This window comes from Balaenoptera physalus, assembly GCF_965194825.1.
Source record: "Balaenoptera physalus genome assembly, chromosome: 13".
NCBI classification, from domain to species: Eukaryota; Metazoa; Chordata; class Mammalia; order Artiodactyla; family Balaenopteridae; genus Balaenoptera; species Balaenoptera physalus.
This window is the reverse complement of record NC_138892.1, coordinates 16,559,937-16,586,654: the sequence shown is the minus strand read 5'-3', so window position 1 is coordinate 16,586,654 and position 26,718 is coordinate 16,559,937. Positions and strand designations below refer to the sequence as shown.

General features: G+C 46.6%; 1 protein-coding gene and 1 long non-coding RNA gene across 2 annotated transcripts in view; one reads left to right on the top strand and one right to left on the bottom strand.

Moving 5' to 3' along the window:
* LOC309640616 overlaps nt 1-26,718 on the bottom strand; it is a 441,572-nt gene that overhangs the window by 319,512 nt on the left and 95,342 nt on the right. The window lies entirely within an intron of this gene.
* Nucleotides 13-13,240, top strand: LOC309641281 (uncharacterized protein; the record flags this gene model as incomplete). Its single annotated transcript, XM_082421150.1, has 3 exons — nt 13-78; nt 221-1,222; nt 11,142-13,240. 2 exons carry the CDS (start codon nt 13-15, stop codon nt 908-910), a joined length of 756 nt encoding a protein of 251 aa, XP_082277276.1. The 3' UTR covers nt 911-1,222; nt 11,142-13,240.

Here is a 26,718-nt window from a genome sequence, read left to right as displayed (position 1 = left end):
AGGGGGAGTGTTATGTGGGGCGCCGCGCCCCCGGACCCCTCCCCGGGAGGACGCGCAGACGGGGCGGGGGCGGAGGCGGCGAGCGCGGGCCGCCCCCGGGGGAGGGGGGCGAGGGGCGGGGCGTCCGGGGCTTCCCCCACCTCCCGGGACCCGGGGCCACCCCGAGCTGGGAGGGGGATGGGTGCGTGTCGCGACTCGCCCTTTGTGCCGCGGCGCCTAGGCCGCGGCGCCTAGGCCGGCGGGCTTTGTCCTCGCTCGGCCGGGAGGGAGACGGGGGATTCCCAGCCCGGGCGCCCCCTCCCCGGGCTCGCCCGCCGCAACTACCGCGGGCCCTCCGCCGCCGCCGCCGCCGCCGCCGCCGCCGCCTCCTCCGACTCCTGCTCCTGCTCCGGCCGCTCGGCCTCCCTTCCTGCTCGCGCCCTGGCGGCGGCGGCTCGCCGAGCCCCGGTGCCGGGCAGGCGAGAGCGCTCGGAGCCGAGGGCCGCCGGGGCCCTCTCGCGATCCGGCCGGGGGCGCCGCGGGCTCGGGCGCCCCTTCATTTTCTTTTGGGTGCCGCCGCGGCCGCCAGGCCGGAGACGGGGGAGAGGCTGGGGGAGGGGAGCAGCGCGGGTGTTGGGTTACAGGCGGTGAGTCACGGTCACCCCTGCCCAGGCGCGGTGCGCACCCCCTCCGCCCCGCCGGGGCTGGCACCCCCGCCTCGCAGACCCCCGCCGTGGCAGCGGAAGGGCTGCTCGCCCGGGGCAGCTGCGCGCCCCCGAAAACCCCAAGAGGGGCGCGCTGCGCCCGGCCCCGCGCCCTCCCCAAAGAAAGGCGGAGTCGGGGAGGGAGGAAGGCTAGGAGGCTGAATCTGGGGCCCGCCGCCGCACTGCCGCCCTCCGACACCATCCAGAGAGAGGAGGGCGACGGCTGACAGAGGAGGAGAGCTGGGTGCCCACCCTGCCCGCCAAGGCTGCCTTTGGAGGTGGGCAAACCAGGGGCCTCGAATGGAGCAGGGCCTGGGGCCTGCTGAAACCAGAGGCGACTTGCAGGCCTCTCGGCCCCTTGGGCCTTTAGAGTTTTCCTTTAACTGAAATGGCCAGATCCTGGACCTGGTACCAGGCACTCTACCCCCCACAAGCGAGGGTCAGGCAGGAAGGGCCTACGTCTGCAGCCAGGCTGCCCCGTTCTTCTAAGAAGCAGCAAGGAGAAATGAAGAAGAAGGCAAGAGGAAAAGAAGCCTTAGGTAATTTGTTTTATAAATGGTGCAGTATACCAGACTAGGATGGGAAGAGTGAGGTATGAAGAATGTCTGGTGCGTTCTGCAGATGGCTTGGTGGTTCTTACTTTTTCACCAGTGAGCTGGGCTCGCCCTTCCTCTGCAGCTCTCAGGTTCATCCCTTCTGCATTCCTGCTGTCTTTGCTCCTGTCTGTCCCTTATCACCTTACCGCGGACTCCAGCAACAGCATGTCCTCCCCGCAAACCCCCTCCCTGCTGCCAGAGTCATGGCCTATAACACCGCAGTCATCATATCTCTCTGTGCCACACTCCCGTGCTTGGTATTCTTCTCTGTCCAAACTTCTCTTCTACTGATGCTTGACATAAACCCCGCTGTCCCTTCTTGCCTTCCCCAGGAGCACACTGGTTATCGCTTAATACAAACACAAAGGCCGTGTTTATTCAATTCCTATTCTGTCCTCCACGCTTGCAGGGCCTCCCTGCCCCGATCCTGCAACTATTCTGCTTTTATACAAAGTCTGTAGACATTGTGTATGTAGATGAAAAAGTCAGAGTGAGTAACATGCAGGTTGAGCCTGGCTTCCCAGTGGATAGGCTGTGTGACCTTGGTCAAATGACTCAACCTCTCAGAGCTTCAGTTTCTTCTTCTTAAAGTATAGATTAGTGGATCTGTTTTACAGATAAACAGATCGTGTCTGTAGCGGTAATTAAAACTGTTAACCAAATATTTTCTGGGTCTTTCTTTCCCTTCCCAGGGACATGGTAAGAATCTACTACCCCATCCTCTTGAAATTAGATTTGGCCTTATGACTTGCATGGGCCAATGGAATGAGAGCAGTGATGTGCATTGCTTTTAGGTAGAAACTTTTAAGGACCAATGGGCAAATGCCCATGTCTTGACAATCCTGCAAGTTCAGTCTTGGCAATCTTATCGTGACAACCATGAAGTACAGAGATAAGGCCTCCGTCATCCAGCCTGGGCCTCTGTGAAGATGGCAGAGCTGTCCCAGTTAACCTGCCTTGGAAAAGTAGTGTGAGCAAATATTAAACACATGTTAAACCAGGGAGATATAGGGGTTATTTATTATAGCAGCGTAACGTTGCTTATTCTGGCTGATAGAGATGCTCCCGAGTGCCTGGGACTTAATCAGTATTTGTTGCATGAATAACACCGACCATGTGCCAAACCTATTTTATGACAGGAAACCCTGTTTTCGGTTGAGGAAACCACATCAGAAAGGTTAAGTAATTTGCCTGGGATTACACAGGCTGTAAATAGCAGTGCCGGGATTTAAACACTACCTGTCCAGTTCCAAAGTGTATGTTCTTCTTCCACATATGCTGTGCTACCTCTCCTTAAATGGGAAAGATGGAAATAGTACAATGCCTGGCACACAGTCATGCCCAAGCACAGGGAGTTCCTCTCCAGACTGAATTCCTATAGCATTTATAATTTGAACCACACTTCAGGACAATGTTCTCATGCATTGTGCTCAAGTGTTTTCACATAGATAAAGCATTTCCTCCAACAAGATCCCAGGCTCCTTGGTTAAGAACTTGAGTTCTGGAGTCAGACTGCCTGGGTTCAAATCCCTGTTCCACCACGCGTAACTGAGCATCTTGGACAATTCTTTTCCTCCTCTGCCCCTCGGTTCTCTCATCTGCAAAATGGCAATGGTAATAACACAGGAGGTATTGGCAGGGGTAACAGTATGTCCCAGGGGGTTGGTGTGAGGATTAAGAGACATAATGTATACACTCAATAAGTCATGGCTATTAATATTATACTTATTTTTCATCTTCTTAGGGCTCCTACTAGAATTCAGGCAGTTACAAGCAGGTTAATCATACTGCCTGATTAGACTCTGATTTCTGGCTTCATTCTGGATATGGGACCAATGTTGTCACATCAGCAGTTGGAAGCATGACATCCACACTGTCCTACAACTTATATTTACATAAGGCTCCCTACTTGTTCTTTACTACACTTTCTCTTTTCAAAGCAATTTAAAAGAAAGAGTGTTTGCTCTCTTGCGAAATCTTTGTTCAGAAAACATAGTAATAACAGTTACGGTTTATCTACTGTCTGCCACGACCTTTATATGTATTACCTCTAATCATCATAAAACCGCAAGATGGGTGTTATGATCCCCACTTGGCTGTTACGATCCCCACTTGGCTGTTACGATCCCCCCACTTGGCTGTTAACGCTGAGTCTCAAAGAGCTTAAGTTACCTGTGATCAGGCTTTGCTCTGACCCCCGTTCCAAGCTGCCTGACATCCCAGCTCATGTCAATGAATGCATATGCCTTGGTTGACACGAGTCTTCCATTTTTCTAGATGAGGTTTTGGAACGTTACCTGAGGTTGTGACATTTCTAACTTATGTTGTCTGGTAGACGTCCTACAATAAAAAGCACCCCAGGCAGGCGCTTATTCTTCACAGTGGCGGATTTCTAGATGCCCGCCAAATATTCATGCTGCTTCTTCCACAGCTGCTCCGCTGGGGATATATTTCCCAGCCTCCTTTGCATCCCAGTGTGGCCATATGACTGGTTATCTCTAGTGAGATATAAGCAAAAGTGATGTGCATTACTTCTAGACCAGGGTGTTGAAAAATGGGTATACCTTCCCCACTTTGCCTAGCTGGAAGCAGAGGACTCCAAGGCCCCAGAAGATGGTGGAGTCAGCAAATGAAAGAAGCCTGTGTCCCTGCATCACCTTGAAGAATAAAGTCACCCTCTGACCAGGATATTAGACTGGTGCATGAGTGAGAAGTAAACTTCTATTGTGTTAAGCCCCTGAAATTAGAGGGTTTCTTTGTTACATCAGCTAGTACTACCCTAACTAATACATAGAGCTTATACTGTCTGTATTTACATATAAAAAGCAAAATGGAAGATTATAACAACCATCTGAATAGTTGGAACCCAAAATGCCACTTTTATGTTCTCTGTCCACTTGCTTATTTAAGGAGAAAGCTTATTATTTGGAGCAGGAGTTTTTCCTTTAATTTTTCCCAGGTTACAAGTATCTGCGATCAAACAAGAGTAGTATTCAATAGTCATAAAACTAGTAAGAAACATATTTAGTCATTCAACAATATTTCTTTTTTTCTCACTACATACCAGGCATCTGGGGCTGAGAATGCACTGTAGTGAGACAGGCCTAGTCTCATCTTCCTGAAGTTTCTAGTCTGTGGGTAATAAACACAATTTACAGCATTCAACTGACCTCCAGCCACCAAACTTCTTGGGAGAGCCCAGGCTATTTGAAAGTGGAATATATACTTAAAATAAAAACTAAAATTTCCTCGTAAATCAAAACAGAAGCTGTGTTTCTCTCCCAGCTAAGTGGCTAGAGAAACAGTAAAAATGGTGGTTAAGAGCGTAGGCTCCAGAATCAGAACCAGCTGAGTTCAAATCCTGGCTCTACCACTTTCAAACTGTGTGATCTTGGGCAACTTCTTTGTTTCTCAGTTTCCCCATCTTTAAAATGGGACACTAATAATACCTAGCTCAAAGGGTTTCTGTTGAGGATTGATTGAGTTAATGCAAAAAAAAAAAAAAAAAATAGGCACTAAGAATAACACAAGATGACACGAGATAGCATCCAATAAATGTTGGCTGTTATTATTTTTTGCCATCTTCCCACTGGTATTACATTATGTGTATAAAAGGATACAAGGGAAGACCTTTTCAGGGGGGCTGACAGATGACACCAGGAAACAGAATTTTCAATAAAATCCATTGATATTACAAGGATGCAACTGAAATAACCCAGACTGGGATCCTACTTTCCATTCTTCTCATCTCTTTGGTGACTGAGGGGACAAAAGGGTCCTGTTGGGAAAAGCATCACTCTGGGTATCCACCGGAGTATGGAGACAACCAACGGGACAAGAGACAGGGCTCCTGGCCCCTGCTGTACCCAGAGGTGGTACTGTGGGCAGGTACCTTCGCCTCTCTGTGGAATCCTGTCATCAGGCGAGATGCCCCTCGGGGCTGACAATTTGCGATCCCTTTTGGAGATTTCAGTTTTACATTCCCGGCACATTCCTTCTTTTCCTCCCTTCTTCACGCACGTGTGAAGAGAATGGGGGCAAGTGGACGATTGGCAGCAGCTCCATTTGCTTTGTTTTCTCTGTCCTAAACTTTATACTGAAAAATAAGATACCGGCTTCCTGTGGGAATACAACAGCGGGGATTCGTCGGAAGGTTCTGTTATCGAAAAAAGAAACTGAAATGTGATAAATTCCCCATCAACAGGGAAAACACTGGCAGGACTCCAGCAGGAGCAAACAATACCATACCACCCTGGAAAGAGTGGCTGCCAGAAGGTCAAGAGAGTACACGTGTCACATGCAGGGATGCACTGGGGTCATGTGGGAAGAACTGGCTACAGTGGAAGAGCCTTTGGGTTTCCTTGAGGTTACATGGGGCGTTCTGGGCAGGTTGGGGAGATACAAGGAATTCTCTACATTTCGCTCCCTGCATGGGCGAATGCACTCAGTCACGTGAGCTAAGTGCTTACCATGGGCTCACCATGATTCTAGGTACTCGGGATACAGAAGTGAACAAAAACGAAGCCCCTGCCTTCGTTCGGTTTATAGATAGACAAATAAATGTATTACCTGTCCGGTAACGGTAAGGGCTAGCAAGAAGAATAAAGCAAGGTAAGGAGGTAGAGAATGATGAGGGCAGTAAGGAAAAGACTTTCTGATAAGGTGACATTTGAGCAGAGGCTCCAAGGAAGAGAGAGAATGTACCATCTGGGTCTCTGGGGAACGATATGGATATCAGGGGGAAGACCTTCCCAGCCATAGGGTCTAGTAAGTGCAAAGGCCCTGAGGCAGGAATATCCTTGGCATGTTGATGGAACAGTGAGGAGGTCACTGCGAGTAGAGTGGTACAAGGGGAGAGGAGTAGGAGTTGAGGCCGGAGAGTTAACAGAGGACCCAATCCTCTAGGGCTTTGTGGAGTGGTGGGAGGACTTTGGGTTTTATTCTGAGTCAGGCAGGAAGCCATTGACCAATCTGATGAGAGCAGTGACATAATCAGATTTGGGTTTGAAAAGTCTCCCTGCAACCACTGTACTGAAAATAAGCTTGAGGAGGGAGAGAAGTGATTTGGAGAGGGACAGAGGAGGTGACTCTGACAAGGGCTAAGGAGAGGCACCTACAAGAGCTACAAAGCAAGGACTATAGCTCTTTAGTCAGTCTCCTTTCTGCCATCCTTCCCCCACGTGGTCACCATATGTTGTTTCTAAAACAAACGTCTATCTGACCCTGTATCTACCTCCTCTACTGATCTCCTATGGCCTTCAGGACAAAGTCCAAATTCCTTGGCCTAACATACAGGGCAGCTTGACAGGGTAATAAGAGCATCAGCATTAGCATCAGAAAGACCCAGATCAGAATCCTGGTCCTACCTATCACCAGCTGTGTGACTTTTCCCAAGTCACTCGACCTCTCTGACCTTGGTTTCTTCTCTTTCCTCCTTGTCCTGTATATTATGACCTTCATGTCTCTGAAAGCAGGGACTTTGTCTTGTTCCCTCTGTATATTCAGCATCCAGAACAATGACTAGCACATAGTAGGTACTCAACAAGTTTGTGTGGAGTCAACGAATGAGCTAATATAGGCTAATATAGGAGAAAGCATCTGGCAAAGTGGCTGGCACGCGGGGGCTCAGCCATGTGTCTTTCTCTTCCTGAGTAATGCCGGCTTCTCTTTCCCTGCAAGGTCTGACCCTAACGGCCCTCTCCTGATTCATATCCACACCACCTCCTTCCACCAAGCGCCCATCGTTTCTGGGGTACTTCTCACTGTTTCATTTCTCTCCACCTTTATACGTGCTGCACCCAATGCCTGGGACACCCCCTTTCCTGTCCTCCAGATGACAAACTCCTACTCACCTCGGACACCTAGCTTAAGATATCACTCTGCCTCTGATCCTGTGCTAATCAGAACTGAAGGCTCTCGCCCCAGAACACTCAGTTCCTGAGTCTATTACAGCACTTACCTCATGGTAGTACAGTTATCGATTATGTGCCCAGCTCTGCCCAGTTGCCTGAGAGCTCCAGGGTAGTCAGGTCTAGAACAGCAACCGTCCAATAGAAATATAATGTGAGCCATGTATAGCATTTAAACTTTTCTAGCAGCCACATTAAAAACAAGTTAAAAAGAAAAACAAGAGAAATTAATTTTAATCATATATTTTATTTAACCTAGTATGTTCAAATATTATTTCAATATGCAATCAAGATGTATTCAATATAAAAACTTAATGCGGAGATATTTTACATTCTTCTTTTGCATAATTTACACTTACAGTAAATCTTAATTCAGAGCTAAGTTTGCAATGGTTAAACTGAAAGGTAACCCTAGCAAAAAAATAAAGTTGTATTTAACAGAAAAATATTTTCCAGTGCTCCAAGGTTTTATAATTTGAATTTTAGTTAATTGCATGAAATTAAAATTTTAGTTCCCCAGTCACACAGCCGTATTTCAAGCACTCAATAGCCACATGTGGCTAATGGCCATTGTATCCAGCAGTACAGAGCTTGATCTTGTTCTTCTTTCTAATAGAAGTATAGATCTGGCTGATAATGTGTGCCATATAAACATCGGATGGATGGATGGATGGATGAATTTGACTACCTTTACTTCCTCCCTAGTTTACCTTATTTCTTACGCTGGAAATGCATACCCCCGTAAAGAAAGAATGAACTTAAGAGAAAGGTAAATCCGTAGAAGTCTTCCTTGGACTCCAATTTTTCAATTTGCCCCATTGGGCAAAGTTCAAAGGCATTAAAGTTATACTCTCTGACTTACTTCCACACAACTCAGCAACCCGGCAGCACCTTCTACTGTTGCTCAGATGTAACCTTGCCAGTGGGGTCTTTCCTGATCATCCTGTTTAAAATCGCAGCCCACCCTCTTCTCCCTCACCCCACCACTGGTGCTCCTTACCCCCTTTATTCTTCACCATTGCATTGACCAGTGTATAATATTATACAATCTACTTATTTGTTGTGTCTGTCTGGACAAAGCAGAGATTTTTATCTATACTACTTGCTCATGAATCCCCAGTACCTGGTATATAATAGGTGCTCAATAATTATTTGTGGAATGAATGAATGGATGGATGAATAATTTGAGTTCCAGCTCTTTTATCTGCTAGCTCTATGACCCCGGTAAGTAATTAAAGATTAAACCTCAGTTTCCTCGTCTGTAAAATGGGTATCATAGTCATACTTACCTTTTAGAGTTGTGCGATGTGATCCTGCAGGGTTAATGCTTACCTTATATGACTAAATAAGATGATGTCTATGAAGTGTTTAAGCATAATACCTACATAGGCATGTGGTAAGCACTGACAAACTGGGAGCTGCTATCTTACTGTTTAATTAATAATATTATTAAATTTATTCTATCAGCTATAACAACCATGTAAAGCAATTACAGTTTCCCAAGTAATTCTGTCCCAAACAAACAAACAAAAAAAGTTAGGTCAGGGAAAAATTGTCCTGGGCTCTAGATATCCTACATAATTGCCTATATTTACCTGTCCTGTTTTTGTTTGTATTTCTAACCCTGGGATATGGTTCCCTCAGCTCTGCCCTACCAAGACCCAGGGCAGCTCAGCGTCAGGCCCTACGTCCATTATGTTTACTGTCACCAGGGACTTAAGCTCTAAAAGCAGGCTCAAGAGGGAGGGCATTCCAGGCATGTCACCAGCCTGCTGGTGATGGCAGAAGTTCTTTGGTCCACCTGCTCTAGAGCAGTTCCCCAGGTCTTAGACAGCCCGGGGCCTGACAGCTGGGCCCAACCGGAGCCAGGCGGCCCAGGCAGCCAGCTGGTGAGGGATGCGTTAGCTGCCTTCCCAGCAGATGAGGCAGGTGCCCCAAATTCCTCTCAAGGGTCTGCTGTTCCAGCTCCCTCTGCAGCCTCATCCTTTGAAACACTTAATTTAACAGGCACATTTCCAGTCTCCCCTTCCCTTCATGATCTCTGTAGCCACCGGTTTCATTTATTCATGCAACAAATGTTCCTTGAGCATCTGTAAGATGCACTCCTTGTGCCAGGACTGGGGATCAAGAGTAATCAATGGAGTCCTCTGCCCTCGGGAAGTTTCTAATACCTCCCATCAGTATCTTGCTTGACAGTTTACAAAATGCCTTCACACGACTGGTTTCTTTTCATTCTCATAATGATATTTTACTTGGGATTAGAGATTTTTACTTTCCCCACGTACACTTGATGTGCTAAGAGATTGAGTGCCTTATCTAAGTTCTGGCAGCTCACAAATGGGGAGCCAGGACTCAAACTCAGGTATTTTGGCTCCACCACAGCTAGTATCCAAGCAACATCACATCTCGCAAACAGCAGTTCTATAAAAATCACAAAAAGTCAGCTTGCTGAAAGATAAAGGCCATTTGAATGGCTCCAAAGAGAATTGCATGTTTTGTTTGGAGAGGAGAGAGACTGACTCCCTCCCCCAACAAGACAGAAGAGGGGACATCTGGGAAACAGCCAGGAATTCGGATGAATTGGGAGTCTCCCCATATCTATCTTCCCATAGCCCCTCCAACGCAAACACCCCACTCGGGATTCCTGAAACCTCAGAACTCAGAGCCCTGACTGCCCAAATTAACAGGATGTGGACCAAGGCAGAAAACTCATGCCCAGGTATGAACCACACCTCTTTTTCCCCAGAAGTGCCATTTCTTGTGTTCCTCCCTTGAAACCTGAAGTTCTCTGGGAGAAACTTCCAGGTGGCTTTATGAGAAGAAACATTTTCCCACAGCACCACCAAGTGGCTGAGTCTCTACCCACGAAAATCTCTATGAAACAGGCCGAAGAAATCTAGTTCACTTCAGGGCAAGCCAAGACACAAAATACCTAATGACCAGGACTGAGGAAAAAAAAAAAAAAAACTTGGCAAAAATGGAAGTGGAGTGGAGAAATTCAGGGGCGATCCAGGAGGCATGGATGTCCTCAGGAACAGGAGAAGGCAGGCAGTCAAAGCTCTTTATCAAGAAGCAATTTAGGGGACTACCCTGGTGGTCCAATGGTTAGGACTCCGTGCTTCCAGCGCAGAGGGTGAAGGTTCGATCCCCAGTGGGGGAACTAAGATCCCGTACGCTGTGCAGTGCGGTCAAAAATTTTTTAAAAATTAAGAAGCAATTTGGCAGAAATTCACAGACTACTAGGGCTGCAAGTGTCCAACCCTTCCCTCTTTATAGATGGAGAAACAGAAGCCCAGGGAAGTTCATGCTCTTACAGGTGGGTTACAAGAGCGATGATGTCCTCTGTGCAAAGCGCATCCCCTGCATGATCTCATTTAATCCATACAAGCCTAAGAGAGAGGCATGCGTGCTCCCCAGTTTTACAAATAAAGATAGAGCAGGGACCTGCACCACCTGTTTTTGTATCTTACACAACCTAAGGCTGATTTTCACATTATTAAGTGGTTGGAAAAATAAAATAAGAGCAGTGCTTTATGATATCTGCAAATTATATGAAATTCAGATTTCAATGCCGTAAATAAAGATTTCTTGGAACACAGCCATGCCCATTTATTTATGTATGTCTATGGCTGCTTTTGAGCTATAAGAGCGGAATTGAGTAGTTTCAACAGAGGCCATATGATCATCAAAGCCTAAAATATATACTACCAGGCAGAAAAATTGACAAGCTCCTAGGACAGACTCGAAGAACTTGAAGAACCCAGGGAGAAGTGACGTGATGGAAAGCGAATAGAAGATGGAGTTAAAGGACCAGGTCTGCCACTAGCCGTGTGACCTGTAAAATGGGAGATAACAATACTCCATCGTAGGGACATTGTCAAAATGAAAAATAAACGTGGGGGGCATGTTTGTGAAAGTCACTTGTGAAATACTTTCTATGTGGTTCGTTGCAGGGTCTCGATGTCGTTTTTATAAGGAAATGGAATGCACGGAGCTTTCAGCCTCCAGATTAGAGTACAGTGAGCCAGAAAAAAAGGGCAGGACAAAGAACCCCTCCCTGGCTTCAGCTTGGCCTCCTGCTCTTTCAAAAAGAACAGCCACCTCCATACTTCCCTGGTAGCACAGTGGTTAAGAATACCCCTGCCAATGCAGGGGACACGGGTTTGATCCCTGGTCCGGGAAGATCCCACACACCACGGAGCAACTAAGCCAGTGCGCCACAACTACTGAGCCTGCGTGCCACAACTACTGAAGCCCGCGCGCCTAGAGCCTGTGCTCCACAACAAGAGAAGCCACCACAATGAGAAGCCCACGCACCACAACGAAGAGTAGCCCCCGCTCGCCGCAACTAGAGAAAACCCGTGCGCAGCAACGAAGACCCAACGCAGCCAAAAATAAATAAATAAAATAAATAAATTTATTAAAAAAGAACAGCCACCTTGACGTTCTCTGAAAAGAGTAGCTGACAGGATTCTCCACACCTTCGTTATGCTGGAAGGGCAGTTAGGGAAGTTAATGCGTCCTTGGGGTATTTTCACCCAGCAGTGAGTCCCCTTCCAGACTCACACTCTGCTTCTCACCCCTGGCCTTCTCCCGTTACCAGCGGGCTTTCTCTTCAGCGGCAGGACCAGCCACTCCTATCAGACGTGGCGGGTGATGAGTGGCCTCTGGCCCGAGGGACTAGATCCCCACACTGACAAAGAGTGGACCATGGGTAGCCCCCCAGGAAGTTCATGAAGAGAGGAAAGGGTCTCCTGTGAGGCAGGAGCTGGGGAGCAGCCGGCTTCATCACACCCACCCACAGAAAGATACAGTGATTATCCAGAGAGTCTCGGCCCCCAGTACCTAAAATGTCCCAGCAGCTCTCACCAAATTACTTGGGTCCTGGGTCTACCTGCTGGTCAGAGCTCCATTTCACTGTGTGGCTCCATAGCAGCCAGCTGCATCTACCTGAAACAAGCCCAGCCAATGTCGAAGGGAATACAGAGCAGAGGAAGTCCAACGTAGGACATGGAGAATGAAAGTTCTGGATCTGAGTCAAATCCCAGCTCCCTCCATTGCTAGCTGTGTGACCTTGGGCAAATTGCTTAGTTTCTCTGGGCCTCAGTTTCTGCATCTACAAAATGGGAACAATACCTAACAAATAATTTGGGGAGGATTATATTGAAGTGTGCCTTGCATCTGGCACATAATAAGGGCTCAATTAAAGGGAGATATTGTTATTTTTTACTGTTGGGACAGGACAGCAATTTCTCCTCATGCATCTTGGTAGCCCTCTGCCCCTCAGATCAGAACTACGAAGGCCCACCTGCTAAATGTGAATGAAGGAACTAACAAGCGAAAGAGCAGCATGCTTCATTTGGTCTTCCTGACGACGTCCAGGAGAGTTGTGTTATTGCATTATTGTGTCCAAGTTTTACATGAGCAATGTGAGACCCAAGAGCCCATGTCACCCATAGAAATTTGGAATTCAAGCCAAGGGTTTAGATTTTGGCTTCTGTTTGGGCTTCTGTTTCCTCATCAATTAAACAGGTATAATCATCAAACTTATCTTACTGGGTTGCTCAGGGCATCCAATGAGAGGAAGGAATATGAGAACATCACTTTTGTGACTAGTAAATGTAATGGTTCACTCTCCAAGCAATGTACTTAACAAGGCGCAGATTGCCTGGTTGACTTTAGCCAAAAGAATGAAACTCTAATTACAGAATTTCAAGCATAGCCAGATGAGCTTAAGAAGTGTCAGTGCAGGTGAAGGAGAACTTCCCTTTTGCAAATAAGTCCCATGTGGCAATGTTGGCCAGGGGTGATCTTGTCCTCTAAGGATGTTTTCCTGGATTTGTAAAGTCCAACCTTGATTATGGCTCTGGCCTCTTGAGTGAAACCTATAAACAACAGAGTTGCAGAGACAGTGGACCCCACAAACTCCATCCTCATTACTTTAGAATTATCTGGCATAGTCCCCGTTTACAAGCACCCTGTCAGAGCTACGGGGGTTTAAGGCTACAGCGAGCTGGGCTTTGTTCATTGCACTGGCTCTGTCATAAGTAGAAACCCATCAGAGGATGCCTTTCAGATTACACACACACACACACACACACACACACACACACAAGATTACTTAACATTAAAAGATCTTCCAATATAAAATTATCTAAACTGTCTAGACTAAACCTTCACCTTAATGCAAACACATATATTCCTTTGGGATAAAAGGCCTTATCGGTGCCTTAATGTCCAGGAAGGTACCTGTAGGAATCACTCGCCTGTAAGAATGGACGTTCTCCCTCTCACCTCAGCAATTGTCTCAGCCATCAGTGTAGGCTGGATCCAGTACAAGAGTTCTCATGAAAGCATGATTCAGAGCCTCTGACGAAAGTCTCCCAAGGGTTCCTTAGGGCAGTGGGGAAGGGGCATGCAGAGGGGCACCACACAGCCCCCATCGTGTCAACAAATGCCATCCAGCTTTGAAAGCTCGTGGTTCCCGGGCTCCTTTTCTGGGATTGGTTTCACTGGAGTGCTGCTGTTCACACTTTTGCTCTGATCGGCTATATGCAGGTAAGCAAACCCTAATATGTTGATCCTAGGTATGTTGATTAGCGCCCATGCTGGCTGTGCTTCCCCCACCCATCTCTCTGTCATTTACGGAGGTATAAATTAATCTACCTTAATCTGCTGATGTGGAAAAGATGAGGGAGGAAGGCAGTTCTCATGAGTTGATTTGGATTCCAGAACTGGGACTTCAAGGTAAAAGCCACACATTCATATACTCTGTACACCCCATAGTAGGTGTTCAATAAATATTCTCTTTCCTGGTTTGATTTGCTACCCCCATCATCTCCCCCAACCATGTGGCTGCTTCCCCTCCTTTGTACTTCCATATCATCATTGAAATTTCTATTTTTTGAAACTATCTGTTTATCTGTTTATCCTCCCCCCCTGGACTGGGCAGGGTCTGGGTCTCTTTTTCATTGTGTGTCACTAGTGCTATTACTATGCTTGATACAATTGGTGCTAAGTAAATATTGAAATAAGCTGAGCTAAAACCCAAGTGTGTAACTATAAAGAAATGAGACTGATTTTTTTTTTAATTCATTAAAACACATAAATCCAAAATGAATGGTATCCATTTCAGAGTAGTCACCATAAAGGGGGAGTACACTTGCTGCACCTTTTTTGGGAAGAAACTTTTAGTATGTGGCACATTCTTTTGAACAGCCTTAGTGAAAATGCACCTTCCTCCTGTAATGAGAGGATTTATATAAGAATGCTTTTAACAACAAGGAACAAAACAACGAAGTAAAAGTGACAAACAATGAAGACATGTTATTACCTTGCATGACAAGAAGACTGGAGGCACATTGTTCCAGAGTTGGCTCAGCAGTTCAACAAAGACATCAAGGACACAGGCTCTTTCAATTCTTCTTCTCTTCCATTCTTAGTTTATTGGTTTTCTGTTTTTAATTTCCTTGGGTTATTACCTCATGGTCACAGATGGCTGCCATAGTTCCAGACATCACATTCTCATACTATTGCTTTCAAAGTAAGAAGCGTTGGGGTGGTGTAAGCCCCTTCCTATGTCTGTCTCTCCTTTTATGAGAGATGAAAATACTTCCCAGCCCACCCCCTCCACCAGCACTTTGTCATATAGTTACATTTAGCTGCAAAGCAGGCTGGGAAAGCAAATGCCAGGCATATTCAGGTTCTGTGGAGGGAGGCACAAAAAAAGAGAAAAGGGGGTGGGGGGGCAAGCAAGAAAGGTTCTCAGAATTTTTGTTTCCAGTAGATTCAAAATTCAGTTATAGCCCAGGAAATCCGGTAGTTAACATCAAGGTGGAATCATAAATAATAACCTGTTGGACACTAAATATATGCCGGCTTTGTAGAAAGGACCAGGAAGACCACACCATCCTCAAAGCCAAGCTGAGATCTCTCGTTCACCTTTAGCAGTATAAAACTGACCCTCTCACCTCTACCTGATTCCTGTGTTCATTTCTCAGTTGGTTCACAGCTAAAAGGGAGGCGAATGCAGTAGGGTCTCACCAGACCCCCAACATCTAGAATGCTCTGACCTCTGGCAAGCCCCCATCTGGCTAACACCTACTAATTATTAAAAATAATTGATAGTAATAATAGCTAACACACAATGCTTATTATATGCTAGTCACTGTTATAAGTGCTTTTCAAATATTAGTTCATTTAAAACTCATGCAAACACCATGAAGTAAGCACTGCTTTTAACATCTGCATGTTAAAGATGAGGAAACTGAGGTATAGAGAAGTCAAGTGATTTGCCCAAGGTCACATCCAGCATCAGAACTGGATTTCAACTTGGGCAAGATGGCTGGAAACTATACTCTTAACCACTCTACTTCACTGCCTCTGGCTTCCCCATACCCCACTCCCAGGCTGGATGAGGGGGACCGGTGTCTTATTGGTGTCTGCAATACTCCATCCAAACTGCTAAGGCCACATTGACCACGCCGTATCAGAATGATCTGTTTATGCATCTGTCTTCGCTCTTGGCTCTGAGATTCTTGAGGGCAAGGACTGCATCTTATCCTTACTTTTATCTTCTCTGCCTAATAAGATGTTTTTATTTATTTATTCAGCATTTCCTGAGCATGACTAATGGCAAGCACTGTGCTAAGTGCTATTTCATTATCTCTCCCATTCACCTGATGTCCCAGATGATAGCAAACTTGTAAAGTTAGAATGATAGATTGTTTACAAAAAACGGCCTGCCATCATTCCCCTCCTTGAATCAATTTCCCCACTCCTTGGATCTGGGCTGGCTTTATTATTCACTCTGACCAATAAAATGCAGCGGAAGTGACGTCCAGCCAATTCCAAGCCTGGACCTCAAGGGACCTTGTCCATTTCTACTATCTCTCTCTCGACCTTGGACAATTGCCACAGGAACAAGCCTGGGCTGGGCCAGCCTGTTGGAGGATGGGAGGCCACATGGAGCAGAGATGAGCCAGCCCAGCTGTGGCCACCCTAGACCAGCCAGCCCCCAAGCCATCTCACAGCTGACCACAGATGCGTGAACCCAACAGCTAGCTATAAGTCATACCTGGCCCAGATAAGAGAAACAGCCAGTCACAGCCAGTCTCAGGAGCTGAATAAATGGCTATTGTTTTAAACCACTAAGTTTCAGAGTCATTTGTCACACAGCAAAAGCTAACTAACACAATTGGCAACCCTGGTGTGCACAGAAGAGTAGTGAAATTTGCAGTAACCACACACAGACCCTCTTAAGGACAAAGTGAGGCACTAAGCAGCCCATCTGCTGCCCTTGTCAATTAGGTCAAAGACCCCCAGTTCTGCCTCTTCCTTTCTTCCTCTCACTCCAAAGATGAGTCACATGGTCTACAAGATGAGAAAGGACCACAGTGGTTCCAAATACTCTGTGAAAATAAGCCAGACAGGCAAACAGGGCTTTCATTCCAGTCTCCAAGGGTTTTAACCTACTAGCTCTCAAACCCTGAGACAAATCTTGCTCTACCAAGAAATGACTATTGTGTATCCCAAAATTAGAACATTTCAAAGGAATGTTCAATGAATAAAACAAAGTGCCAGGAAAGCCTCTTATTCCTGAGGGAATGAAGCCAGTCTCTTTGGAAGTGACTTGAATCTTGGAAAGGACACTTGTCTGTTTTTCTGGTTAGTGATTAAGGACTCAGCATTTCTATAAAGGGATGAAACCTTGCTGTTCTCTCACCAAGTCTTGGCTCCTCTGCCTCAAAGCTTTCGATTTTCACCTATCAGGTTCTATCTCAATAAACTGAGATAGCTCTGATCCCTCTGGAAGAGAGGAACTGTCTATTTTATTAGCTTCTTAATGGCTCTGCTGCTTTTATATAACCCACATCAATAACCTCAAGATGCATTTCTAGGAGTATAAGTGAGAGAACAGAGACAAGTCTTTTCCTAGGAATAGCCTTTGTCATTTTTTCATTGAAAAAAAAAATTCTAGTAAGCAGGCACTGTGCTAGGCTCTGGAAATAAATGGGGAAAAGACCCAGGACCTGCCCTCCAGAAGAAGGAAATGGAGAAGGAAGACCAAGAGGAGGAGATGATCTTATAACTACCAATAGTTTTGTTCATTAGAGCCTGGAACTGTGCTGGGCTGGGAAAGACAAGAGTGTTAAGAAACAAGATCCACTTTCAGAAAGATAACAGTAATTGTTGTTAACAATAACGTTGTTATTGTAACTTCCTTGGTTTGGTTTGGTTTGGTTACTTTTTTGTGGCAAAATATGCATAGCATGACATTTACCATTTTAATCATTTCTAAGCGTACAGTTCAGTGGCATTAAGTTCATTCACACTGTTGTGCAACCATCATTCCACCATCCACCTCCAGAATTTTTTCATCTTCCCAAACTGAAACTCTGTACCCATGAAACACTAACTCCCCTTCCACCCTCCCCCCAGCCACCACCATTCGACGTTTTGTCTGTGATTTTGACTACTCTAGGCTCCTGGTAAAAGTGGAATCAAACAATATTTGTCCTTTTGTGGCTGGCTCATTTCACTTAGCATAATGTCTTCAAGGCTCACCTGTATTATAGCTTTTGTCAGAATTTCATTCTTTTTTTGAGGCTGAATAATGTTCCATTTTATATCTGTACCACATTTTGTTTACCCCTTCATCCATCAATGGACACTTTGTTGCTTCCACGTTTTGGCTACTTTGAATAATGTTACTATGAGCATGAGTGTACAAATATCTCTTCGTGATCCTGCTTTCATTTCTTTTGGGTGTGTACCCAGAAATGGAATTGCTGGGCTTCCCTGGTGGTGCAGTGGTTAAGAATCCACCTGCCAATGCAAGGGACACGGGTTCAAGCCCTGGTCCGGGAAGATCCCACATGCCGCAGAGCAACTAAGCCCGTGCGCCACAACTACTGAGCCTGCGCTCTAGAGCCCACGAGCCACAACTACTGAGCCCATGTGCCACAACTACTGAGCCCGTGAGCCACAACAACTGAAGCCTGTGCACCTAGAGCCCATGCTCCGCAACAAGAGAAGCCACCACAATGAGAAGCCCGTGCAGCGCAACGAAGAGTAGCCCCTGCTTGCCGCAACTAGAGAAAGCCCGCACACAGCAACTAAGACCCAACGCAGCCAAAAATAAATTAAAAAAAAAACAAAAAACAAATGGAATTGCTGGATCAAATGGTAATTCTCCATTTAATTTTTTGAGGGACCACCATATTGTTTTCCACAGTGGCTGCACCATTTCACATTCCTACTGTCAGGGCACAAGTTCTATTTTCTCCACATCCTCATCAACAGTTATCATTTTCCATTTTTTAAATAATAACCATCCTAGGGAATTCCCTGGCAGTCCAGTGGTTAGGACTCTGCGCTTCCACTCCAGGGGGCACGGGTTCCATCCCTGGTCGGGGAACTAGGATCCCGCAAGAAACGCAGTACGGCCACAAAAAAAAAAAAAATAGTAATAATAATAATAGCCATCCTAATGGGTGTGAGGTGATATCTCATTGTGGTTTTAAGTTGCATTTTCCTAATGATAATGATGTTGAGCATCTTCTCATGTGCTGATTGCTCATCTGTATGCCTTCTTTGGAGAGCTGTCTATTCAGGTCCTTTGGTTTTCTTTTACATGACCATATGCTGCCTTCATGTTTTGTGCCAGGCACTCAAGCAAGCTCCACAGATGCATTATTGTATTGCATTTACCTCACTACAAGCAAATGAAGGGTTATTGTTCCCATTTTACAGGTGAGGAAACTGAGGCTCCTTTCATGACTTGCTACCTAAGAAGGGCAGAGAGGGCCTTGAGGCAGGCCTGGCTGAGACCACTGAGCCCCACTGCATGTCAGGCAGGGGAGACCCGTGGGAAGGCAGCCAGGGGGGTCAGGGGACAGGGACCCAGTGCACCCTGGTCCAGAAGAGCTGGTCTTGGTGTCTCACGTGCTCCTTCCTACCTTTTGCAGCACTTTCCTCCTCCTTTTCCTCCTTCCCTTCCCCTTTCCCTCCTTTCCAGTCTGAGCCACTAATGTCTCCTCCTTACCTGCCAAGATCTGAGAAACTCTTAGCACCTCTGTGAGAATAGCTCCTACCCCCAGAGGATTTTCATTTTCAAAGACTTGAACTAGAATAGAAGTGCCCAGAAAGACCCTCTAGAGGCCCTGACTGGGAAATCTGAATCTAACGTGGGGTGAGACACTGGAGACAGGGCAAGCTGACCCCAGCCCCGCCCCCATTCCCATGACCTGGTGACTGGCTCTTTTTTTTTCTTTGCATGAGGAAGCGTTACCCAACTATTCACTAGGTCTTAATACAATGGGCTGTTGGCATAGCTACAAACTAACTGACACCTACTATATTCCAGGCACTGTTCTAAACATTTTACATGTATTCACTCATCTCATCCTCCCACTGGTCCCATTGAGAGATGCAGAAAGTGAGCCTCAGAGCGGTGAGATAACCAGCTCAAACTCCCACTGCTTTTTTTTCCCCCACTGCTCTTAAGTGGTCCAGCCAGCACGCCAACCCAAGTGGTCTGGTTTCAAAGCCTGAACTTAGCTGCTACTTCATACCACCTACAGTTTTCTCCTAGAAGAATTTAAAGACAGATAGACATGATAGTTAGATAGGTAAACAGATAGACAGAGAGAGACAGACAGACAGTTGGGGGAGGGGAAGGGGAGGAAGAAGGACTTTTTCCCCCGTTCCTGACTTTTACTTGCTTGTGAAGTAGCTCCACCATCAAAGTCAGCCTCTGGCCACTCCTCACTCACTCCTCCCCAGGGGAGGAAGTTTCTGTTGCCTATTGTTTGCACCTCCCACTCAACACCTATCCATTCTGTTCTTTCTCTCACCCAGGGAGGCTGACTCCCCTTGACTTCTGGCTTTCAGTTGGGCGCAGCCATTGGGAGGCACCAGCAAGGGTCAGAGGATGACAAGTGCCCAACTGCTAGCAACTTCTGCATCCTTCTGTGGCCAGGGATCCTGCCCTATAACCCCCTCCACAGCTACAGCTTCTCTAAATGGAATCCCTCTGCCTTCCTGGCATCCACAGGGGAGGTAAGTCCTTCCAGCTATTGCTAGCCTTAGAGTGCCACACCACTGCGTGTCTGTTCCTTAACTCTGCCCGCACCTCCGTAATTCTCCCTTCTCTTCTCTTCATAGACTTTCCGTCCCAGCTCTTCAGACTCTCCCAAGAAGTTCAGACGTCAGACGGGGAAGAGGGCTATTTCTGTTGGACCCTACACACATGCGCACACATACACATATATACACATGCACACAACCACATATATACACATACACACATAGATACATATTTACACACACGTTTGAATACATGCACACGCATGTATACATATACACCCATGCATACGCATATATTTACAGATGCACACACACAAACACACACACACACACTCACAGCCCAAATACTGGGAGGACACAAGCCAAAATGTTCACGGTGCTTGTCTATGGGCAATAGGATTATAGATGATTGTTTTTGTTTTTTCTTTATGCATTTCTAGATTTTCTATGATATTCATGACAAATTTTTTTTTAATGTTCTTTCTTTTTTCAAAGAAATGCTGCTCCATTGGCGAGAAGGCAGAGCCAATGGTGGGGGGGGGGGGCGGGGTGTGGATATATTTAGGGGTCAGGGCTTCTTCTGGTTTCCCCTGAAATAACACTAGGAAGAGAGGGACCTCCCCTGACTTTGCAAAGACCCCTCCTCAAGACTTCCCATGGCCATCATGGAGCTCTGAGCCCACCCCTGCTTCCCCACCAAGGGTACCTTGAGGCCTTGAGCAGAGGAAAGGCCATTACGAGCCCTTCCTTGCCCCCTAAAGTGGCCAGAAGTGTCCGCTAGCCCTCTGCCTGGGCCCCTGTACCCCTGTAGCCCCTGTGCTCAGCTGTGGAGCCCACCCTGAAATCCCCTGCTCCCCACCTGTGAGAGGAGTCAAAGGTGGGCCCAATTCTGAGGATAGCCCGGGCTTCCCAGGCAGTCCTCAGAATTGGGGAGTCAGGTCAAGATCACTGGGCAAGAAGGGCAAATGGCCCTCACCCAGGCAGGGGCTGGGCCCAAAAGCCCACCAGCACTCACCAGAGCTGTGCAGTGAGAAAAAGGAGTTTCCCACGCCCCGGTCCTCGCTTCCATATTCTGCCTGTCACCCTAGCACCCCCCTCACTGCACCCAGTTCAATTCTCTCTCAGGACCAGCTCTGAGACTCCCTGACAACAATAGCAGGTCAGATGGAAAAGTCTTGCCTCCCAGGGGTATTTACATTTTAAATAGAGGAATCTTATAAAGGCCTCTCCAAAGAGGGCCTTTCAGTGGAGCACTTTCAGGCAGTGGCTGGGGCAGTCATTTGCGAAGCAGGAGGTGTCACACTGCCCTTGCACCAGACCATAATCAACTTTCTACTGCATTTCAAAGTCGGGTCAACAGGGCCAACCAGGTCACTGCCCATGGCTGCTTCTGAGAAGCTAATCTAACAAGGATCTAGCAACATCAGAGGTAGGAACCAGCTATTGAGATGGGAAATTGGGTCCAAGCAAATGAGTCCGCACTCCACCCCACTCCCCAGCTCTGCGGAACCTTCCAGGAAGCTGCAGTCAACAGTCTCTGTGGGTGGGGAACAGCCCCAGGCCTAGAAGTTCAAAATCCTGTGTTCTGCACCCAGCTGTCTCCTAATTTGCTGTGTGACGTTATTAGGCAAGATAAACCTCTCTGAACCTTGTGTCATGATGGGCAATAGGAAGAGAGTGGATTAGATGGCTCTAAGGTCCCCTCCAGCTCCAGTGTGCTATGATCTCCTTCTCCTTTCCCTCCCTCCCCCTCCCAGTCCTCTGTCCCTCACATACCCTTGCCCCAAAGAATGCATATCAAAACGAAAGCAGAGGGACTTCCCTGGTGGCGCAGTGGTTAAGAATCTGCCTGCCAATGCAGGGGACATGGGTTCAAGCCCTGGTCTGGGAAGATCCCACATGCACCACAAAGACTGAGCCTGCGCTCTAGGGCCCACGAGCCACAACTTCTGAGCCCATGGGCTGCAACTACTGAAGCCTGTGCACCTAGAGCCCGCGCTCCACAACAAGAGAAGCCACCACAATGAGAAGCCCACGCACCGCAACGAAGAGTAGCCCCCCTCGCCGCAACTAGAGAAAGCCCCCGCACAGCTTCCCAATGCAGCCAAAAACAAATAAATAAAAATAATTAAAAAAAAAAAAGACGAAGGCAGAGAGGGGGTTGGGGGGAGGGATAAAACAGGACATTGGGATTAACATATACACACTACTATATATAAAATAGATAACCAACAAGGACCTACTGTATAGCACAGGGAACTATACTCAATATTTTGTAATAACCTATAAGGGAAAAGAATCTGAAAAAAAGAATATATATATAACTGAATCACTGCACTGTACACCTGAAACTAACACGATATTGTAAATCAAATAGACTTCAATTAAAAAAAAAAAAAAAAGACAAAGGCAGAGAGTTTGGCTCAACTCAGCCCAGAGACTTCTGGAAACTGCAATAAGCCTGCAGCTCACATTGGATCAACCGCAGCCAGCTGTCCTAGGGACTGAAAGAGCTTCTCTTCCCAGGTCACGCAAAGGTCCAGGCCTAGCTAAAGGGCCTGCCCCATGCTCAGCATGAGTTGCTCAGCCCACATCCAGGATTAACCAACGCTCCTCACTGGCTCTCTGGTTTCAAAACAAAACTTTTGAAAGAAAACTGCATTCAGTGGAAAATCCCCCAGTAACAAGACTCCTGGGAGCATTAGCGGAACACCATCTGTCAAGCATTGGTTTGCACAACCTGTGACCAAAAACAGCCTTTTAATGTCAATACCAATCATGATCATCTCACCTTGTGTATTTGCACAGCACTACTGACCTTTCAAAGCCCTTCATCTGGGCTCAATTTGGCCTCGTGCAACCTTCTGAAGTAGGCAGAGCAAGGGACTTACAAATAACTCAGTTCTGTGCTAGAGACGGAGAAATTGAAGCCCGGCAAAATAACAGAGCTGGGAAGAGAGACACTCAGAGCTGGAAGAAGTCCCCTAAGCAAAACTCAATGAGTTTCCCCACACCAGTGCACCCCAAAGGTCATCTGCAGATGGCGGCCCAGCTGGCAACATCACAACCATCTGAGCCCCACCGCAAAGACGCTAGAGGTCTTGGATGCAACCTCCAAAACAAGCATTTTTTAATTTCCCGTGCGATGCACAGATTTGTGGACCACTGCCCACTCCGCAGTGTTCACAGAATCTGGGGATCTTGGAAATTCCAGGCTGGAGAGATCATCAGAGCTCACTAAGCACAATCACCTGCTCAGTGCATACCACCCCCTGCGCCTCAACAAGTTCTTGGGACACAGGTTCTGCTGCAGTGAGAGAGGCTGCAAATAGCTCAGGATTAAATGAAGGAGCAGTCTCTTTCTTTCTCATATCACAGTAAACAGTAGAGGTTGATAGGGCTGCTCCCTGGGGCCAGGGACACAGGATTCTTCTCTGCTTTGGGTTCTTTAGGGTGTGTTGCCATTTGAACTCTTCAGGAAACAGACTCAGAAATGGAGGTTAGCATGCAGGATGAACGCCTGTGGAAAAGGCTGGACGAGCAGAGGGGGGAGTGGGGCTGTGAAACAGTCACGACCAAGGCCTCGGCCGACCCTTTGCGGTGCCCTGTAGCTGCAATGGCTTTTCAGGGTTGTCCAAGTTGAGGTAATGGGGCTGGGCCTTTATACACACACACACAGAGACTGGTCATTGGTTACTGTCTGCCCCCGGGGAAGGTGTGTGACCTTGGAGCAGAAGACTCTCTTCAGCTTGAGGGCACGTCTCAGCAAGGGCTGAAAGCCTGGGGCTGGCAGTTGTGGGTATAAACCCTTCGGTCCTAAAAGGTAATCACAGCACAGCATCCACTGTGAGGTGGTTATGGGCTGAATTGTGTCCCCTCCAAATTTTATACGTGGAAGTCCTCACCCCCAGTGCCTCAGAATGTGACTTTATTTGGAAAAATAGGGTCATCGCAGATGTAATTTGTTAAGTTTAGATGAGCTTATCCCAGAGTAGGGTGGGCCCCTAATCCAATTTGACTGGTGTCCTTATAAAAAGGGGAAATTTGGACACAGAAATGCACACAGGGAGAAAGCCACAAAGGCAAAGATTGGGGTGATGCTTCTCCGAGACAAGGAATGCCAAAGATTGCCAGCAAACCAACAGAAGCCAGTCTAGAGACATGAAATAGATCCTCTCTCACACCCCTCAGGAGAAACTAACTCTGCTGACACTTTGATTTTGGATTTCTAGCCTCCAGAAAGGCAAGACAATAAATTTCTGTTTCTTAAGCTACTAAGTTTGGGGTACTTTGTTACAGCAGCTCCAGAAAACTAATACAGAGATGTTGTCTTCATCTACATGGTCCAAAATGGTTTACCACCATGTCCGCATTCTGGCCAGTGGAAAGGAGAAAGAGGGAGGGGAAGGCAGGCAGACCTCCCCCCTCACTTCCAGTCATATCCCATTGGTCATAACTTGATCACATGGCCATATTTGCTGCAAGGAATGCTGGGAAATGAAATCTTTATTCTGGGCAGCCATGTGCCCAGGTGAAAACTCAATTACTAAAAAGAATGAGACCACAAATAAAGTGAAGTCAATCCCTTCAAGGAGCTCAAGTGAGCTTAGGGGAGCCAGACATAAAAACCAACACTTCACTTAGAACACCTTGTCAAGAGAGAGGTATTGCACTGGCGAGAAGCTTCCTGCTCTGGCACCCTGACAGGTAGAATTGCTGCAGCAGTTAGGTGAGTCTGGACTTCAACCACTCTGGCAGAAGCAACTCTATTTCAGCAGTCCCAGCCCAGGGCAAGGAGGCACCACTTTAACTGACTTAGATCTCACTGCAACAACCTCCCCAGGGAGGCAGTGGTTCCTGCCAAAGACACCAGCAACTCTGGGTGCCCAGGTGTCCTCCCTTTTTTCTCCTTCCCATCTCCTTCTCATTTCTGTTTTTCTAGCCCTTTCAAGATCTTTATAACAATACCCTGTATTAAATTCCCTGTATTAGAAATACCCAGCATGTTTTTTTTTTTATTTCCTGACCGAACCTCTTCAAACTCAACATACATTTTAAGATTTTTTCCCTTCTATTTTTTTGGGGGGGGTGGGGGGAATGAAAATATATTTAACTAGTTCCCTTTGCCTCCAGTGAGTCACACTAAGATCTGTGTGCATGTTTCTCAGAAAAATATATTTTGCATTATCAAATGAAATGGTACATATAGTACTTGGAACACGCCTACAAGTAATAGTCATTCAATCATTGGGCCATTCTTTTTGTTTAATGTTCATTTTAAAAGGCTAAGAGGGAACCATTAATGCTACCTCAATTGAGGTTTGGGAGTTATTATCTGATATCATCCCTCCAATAGTATTTTCCCCAGGAGACTTTATAAAAATATCATCTCCCCCTTTGAAGCAGATATCTATCCATTTGTGGAAAAAACTCTGGATATGCCCCTACCCAGACTGGGACATCTCTTCAGACAAGTCACAAAGGAACACACGTCCCAAGCTGAGGACTGAAGTGGCATGGTAATAGCCAAATGTTGGTCAAATTGATACTGATGGGCAGGAGAACAATCTTTGAGTGGTTGTCACATCTTCCAGTGTCCAGAAGCTTCTTCTTTGTTACTTATTTTAAAAGATCCAAATGTTGGGCCCAGCCTGGAAAAGAGAGCCACCCTTGAATTTGGTGAGTTCCTAATAATCTTGGTATGAGCTTCAGGGGGTCTCACAACAAGTAGTTTCATCAGTTTTCACAAATATATAGGTCCTTTCCCCAAAAGGAATTCTTCTCTGATCAGCTGCTAAGACAAGAGTTTTCTCCAGGGTTTTATTACCGCTTAAACCAGGTTGCCGCTACTGCCCCAAGCAAAGCTCCATAAAGGGGTCTGGGGATGGTTCAGTAGCTGAAACCATGAACATCCAGGCCTATTTAGATTGCCCTGTGGTCACGAAACAAATGTCTCACCTAAACCTCCAAGACTTCCCATCATACAAGGGTCTGAGAAAGGCTTAGTTCTGTTGAGTAAGTCCTATATTGTCAATTATTTTGTACTGAGGAGCAAAAGATGCAAGTTGGAACTTTAGTGCAGGATGGAGGGCAGGGTGCCTTCGGGGGTCTGGTTGTTACTTGAGTTGGGGATGGGATTGAAGGAGGAGAAGGTTGGAGAGCCAACAGATAAGTACCATGACAGGCTCAAAAAATACTTTACACTGGGACCCAAGAATGACCCTTATGTGAATCAGAGCATACGAGCCTCCACAAAAGCTTGGGAAGGAAACATGACCTTCCCCTGTTCTAGTACATCTTTCAAATAATGGTGATTGAGTCACTCATTCCTTCAGTCATTCCTTACCTTCAGGGAAGCAATAAATATCTTACATGCAATACTTCCTGGTGGTTACACTTGCCTACTCTGGAGTCAGATAGACCTGAGTTCAAATCTTACCT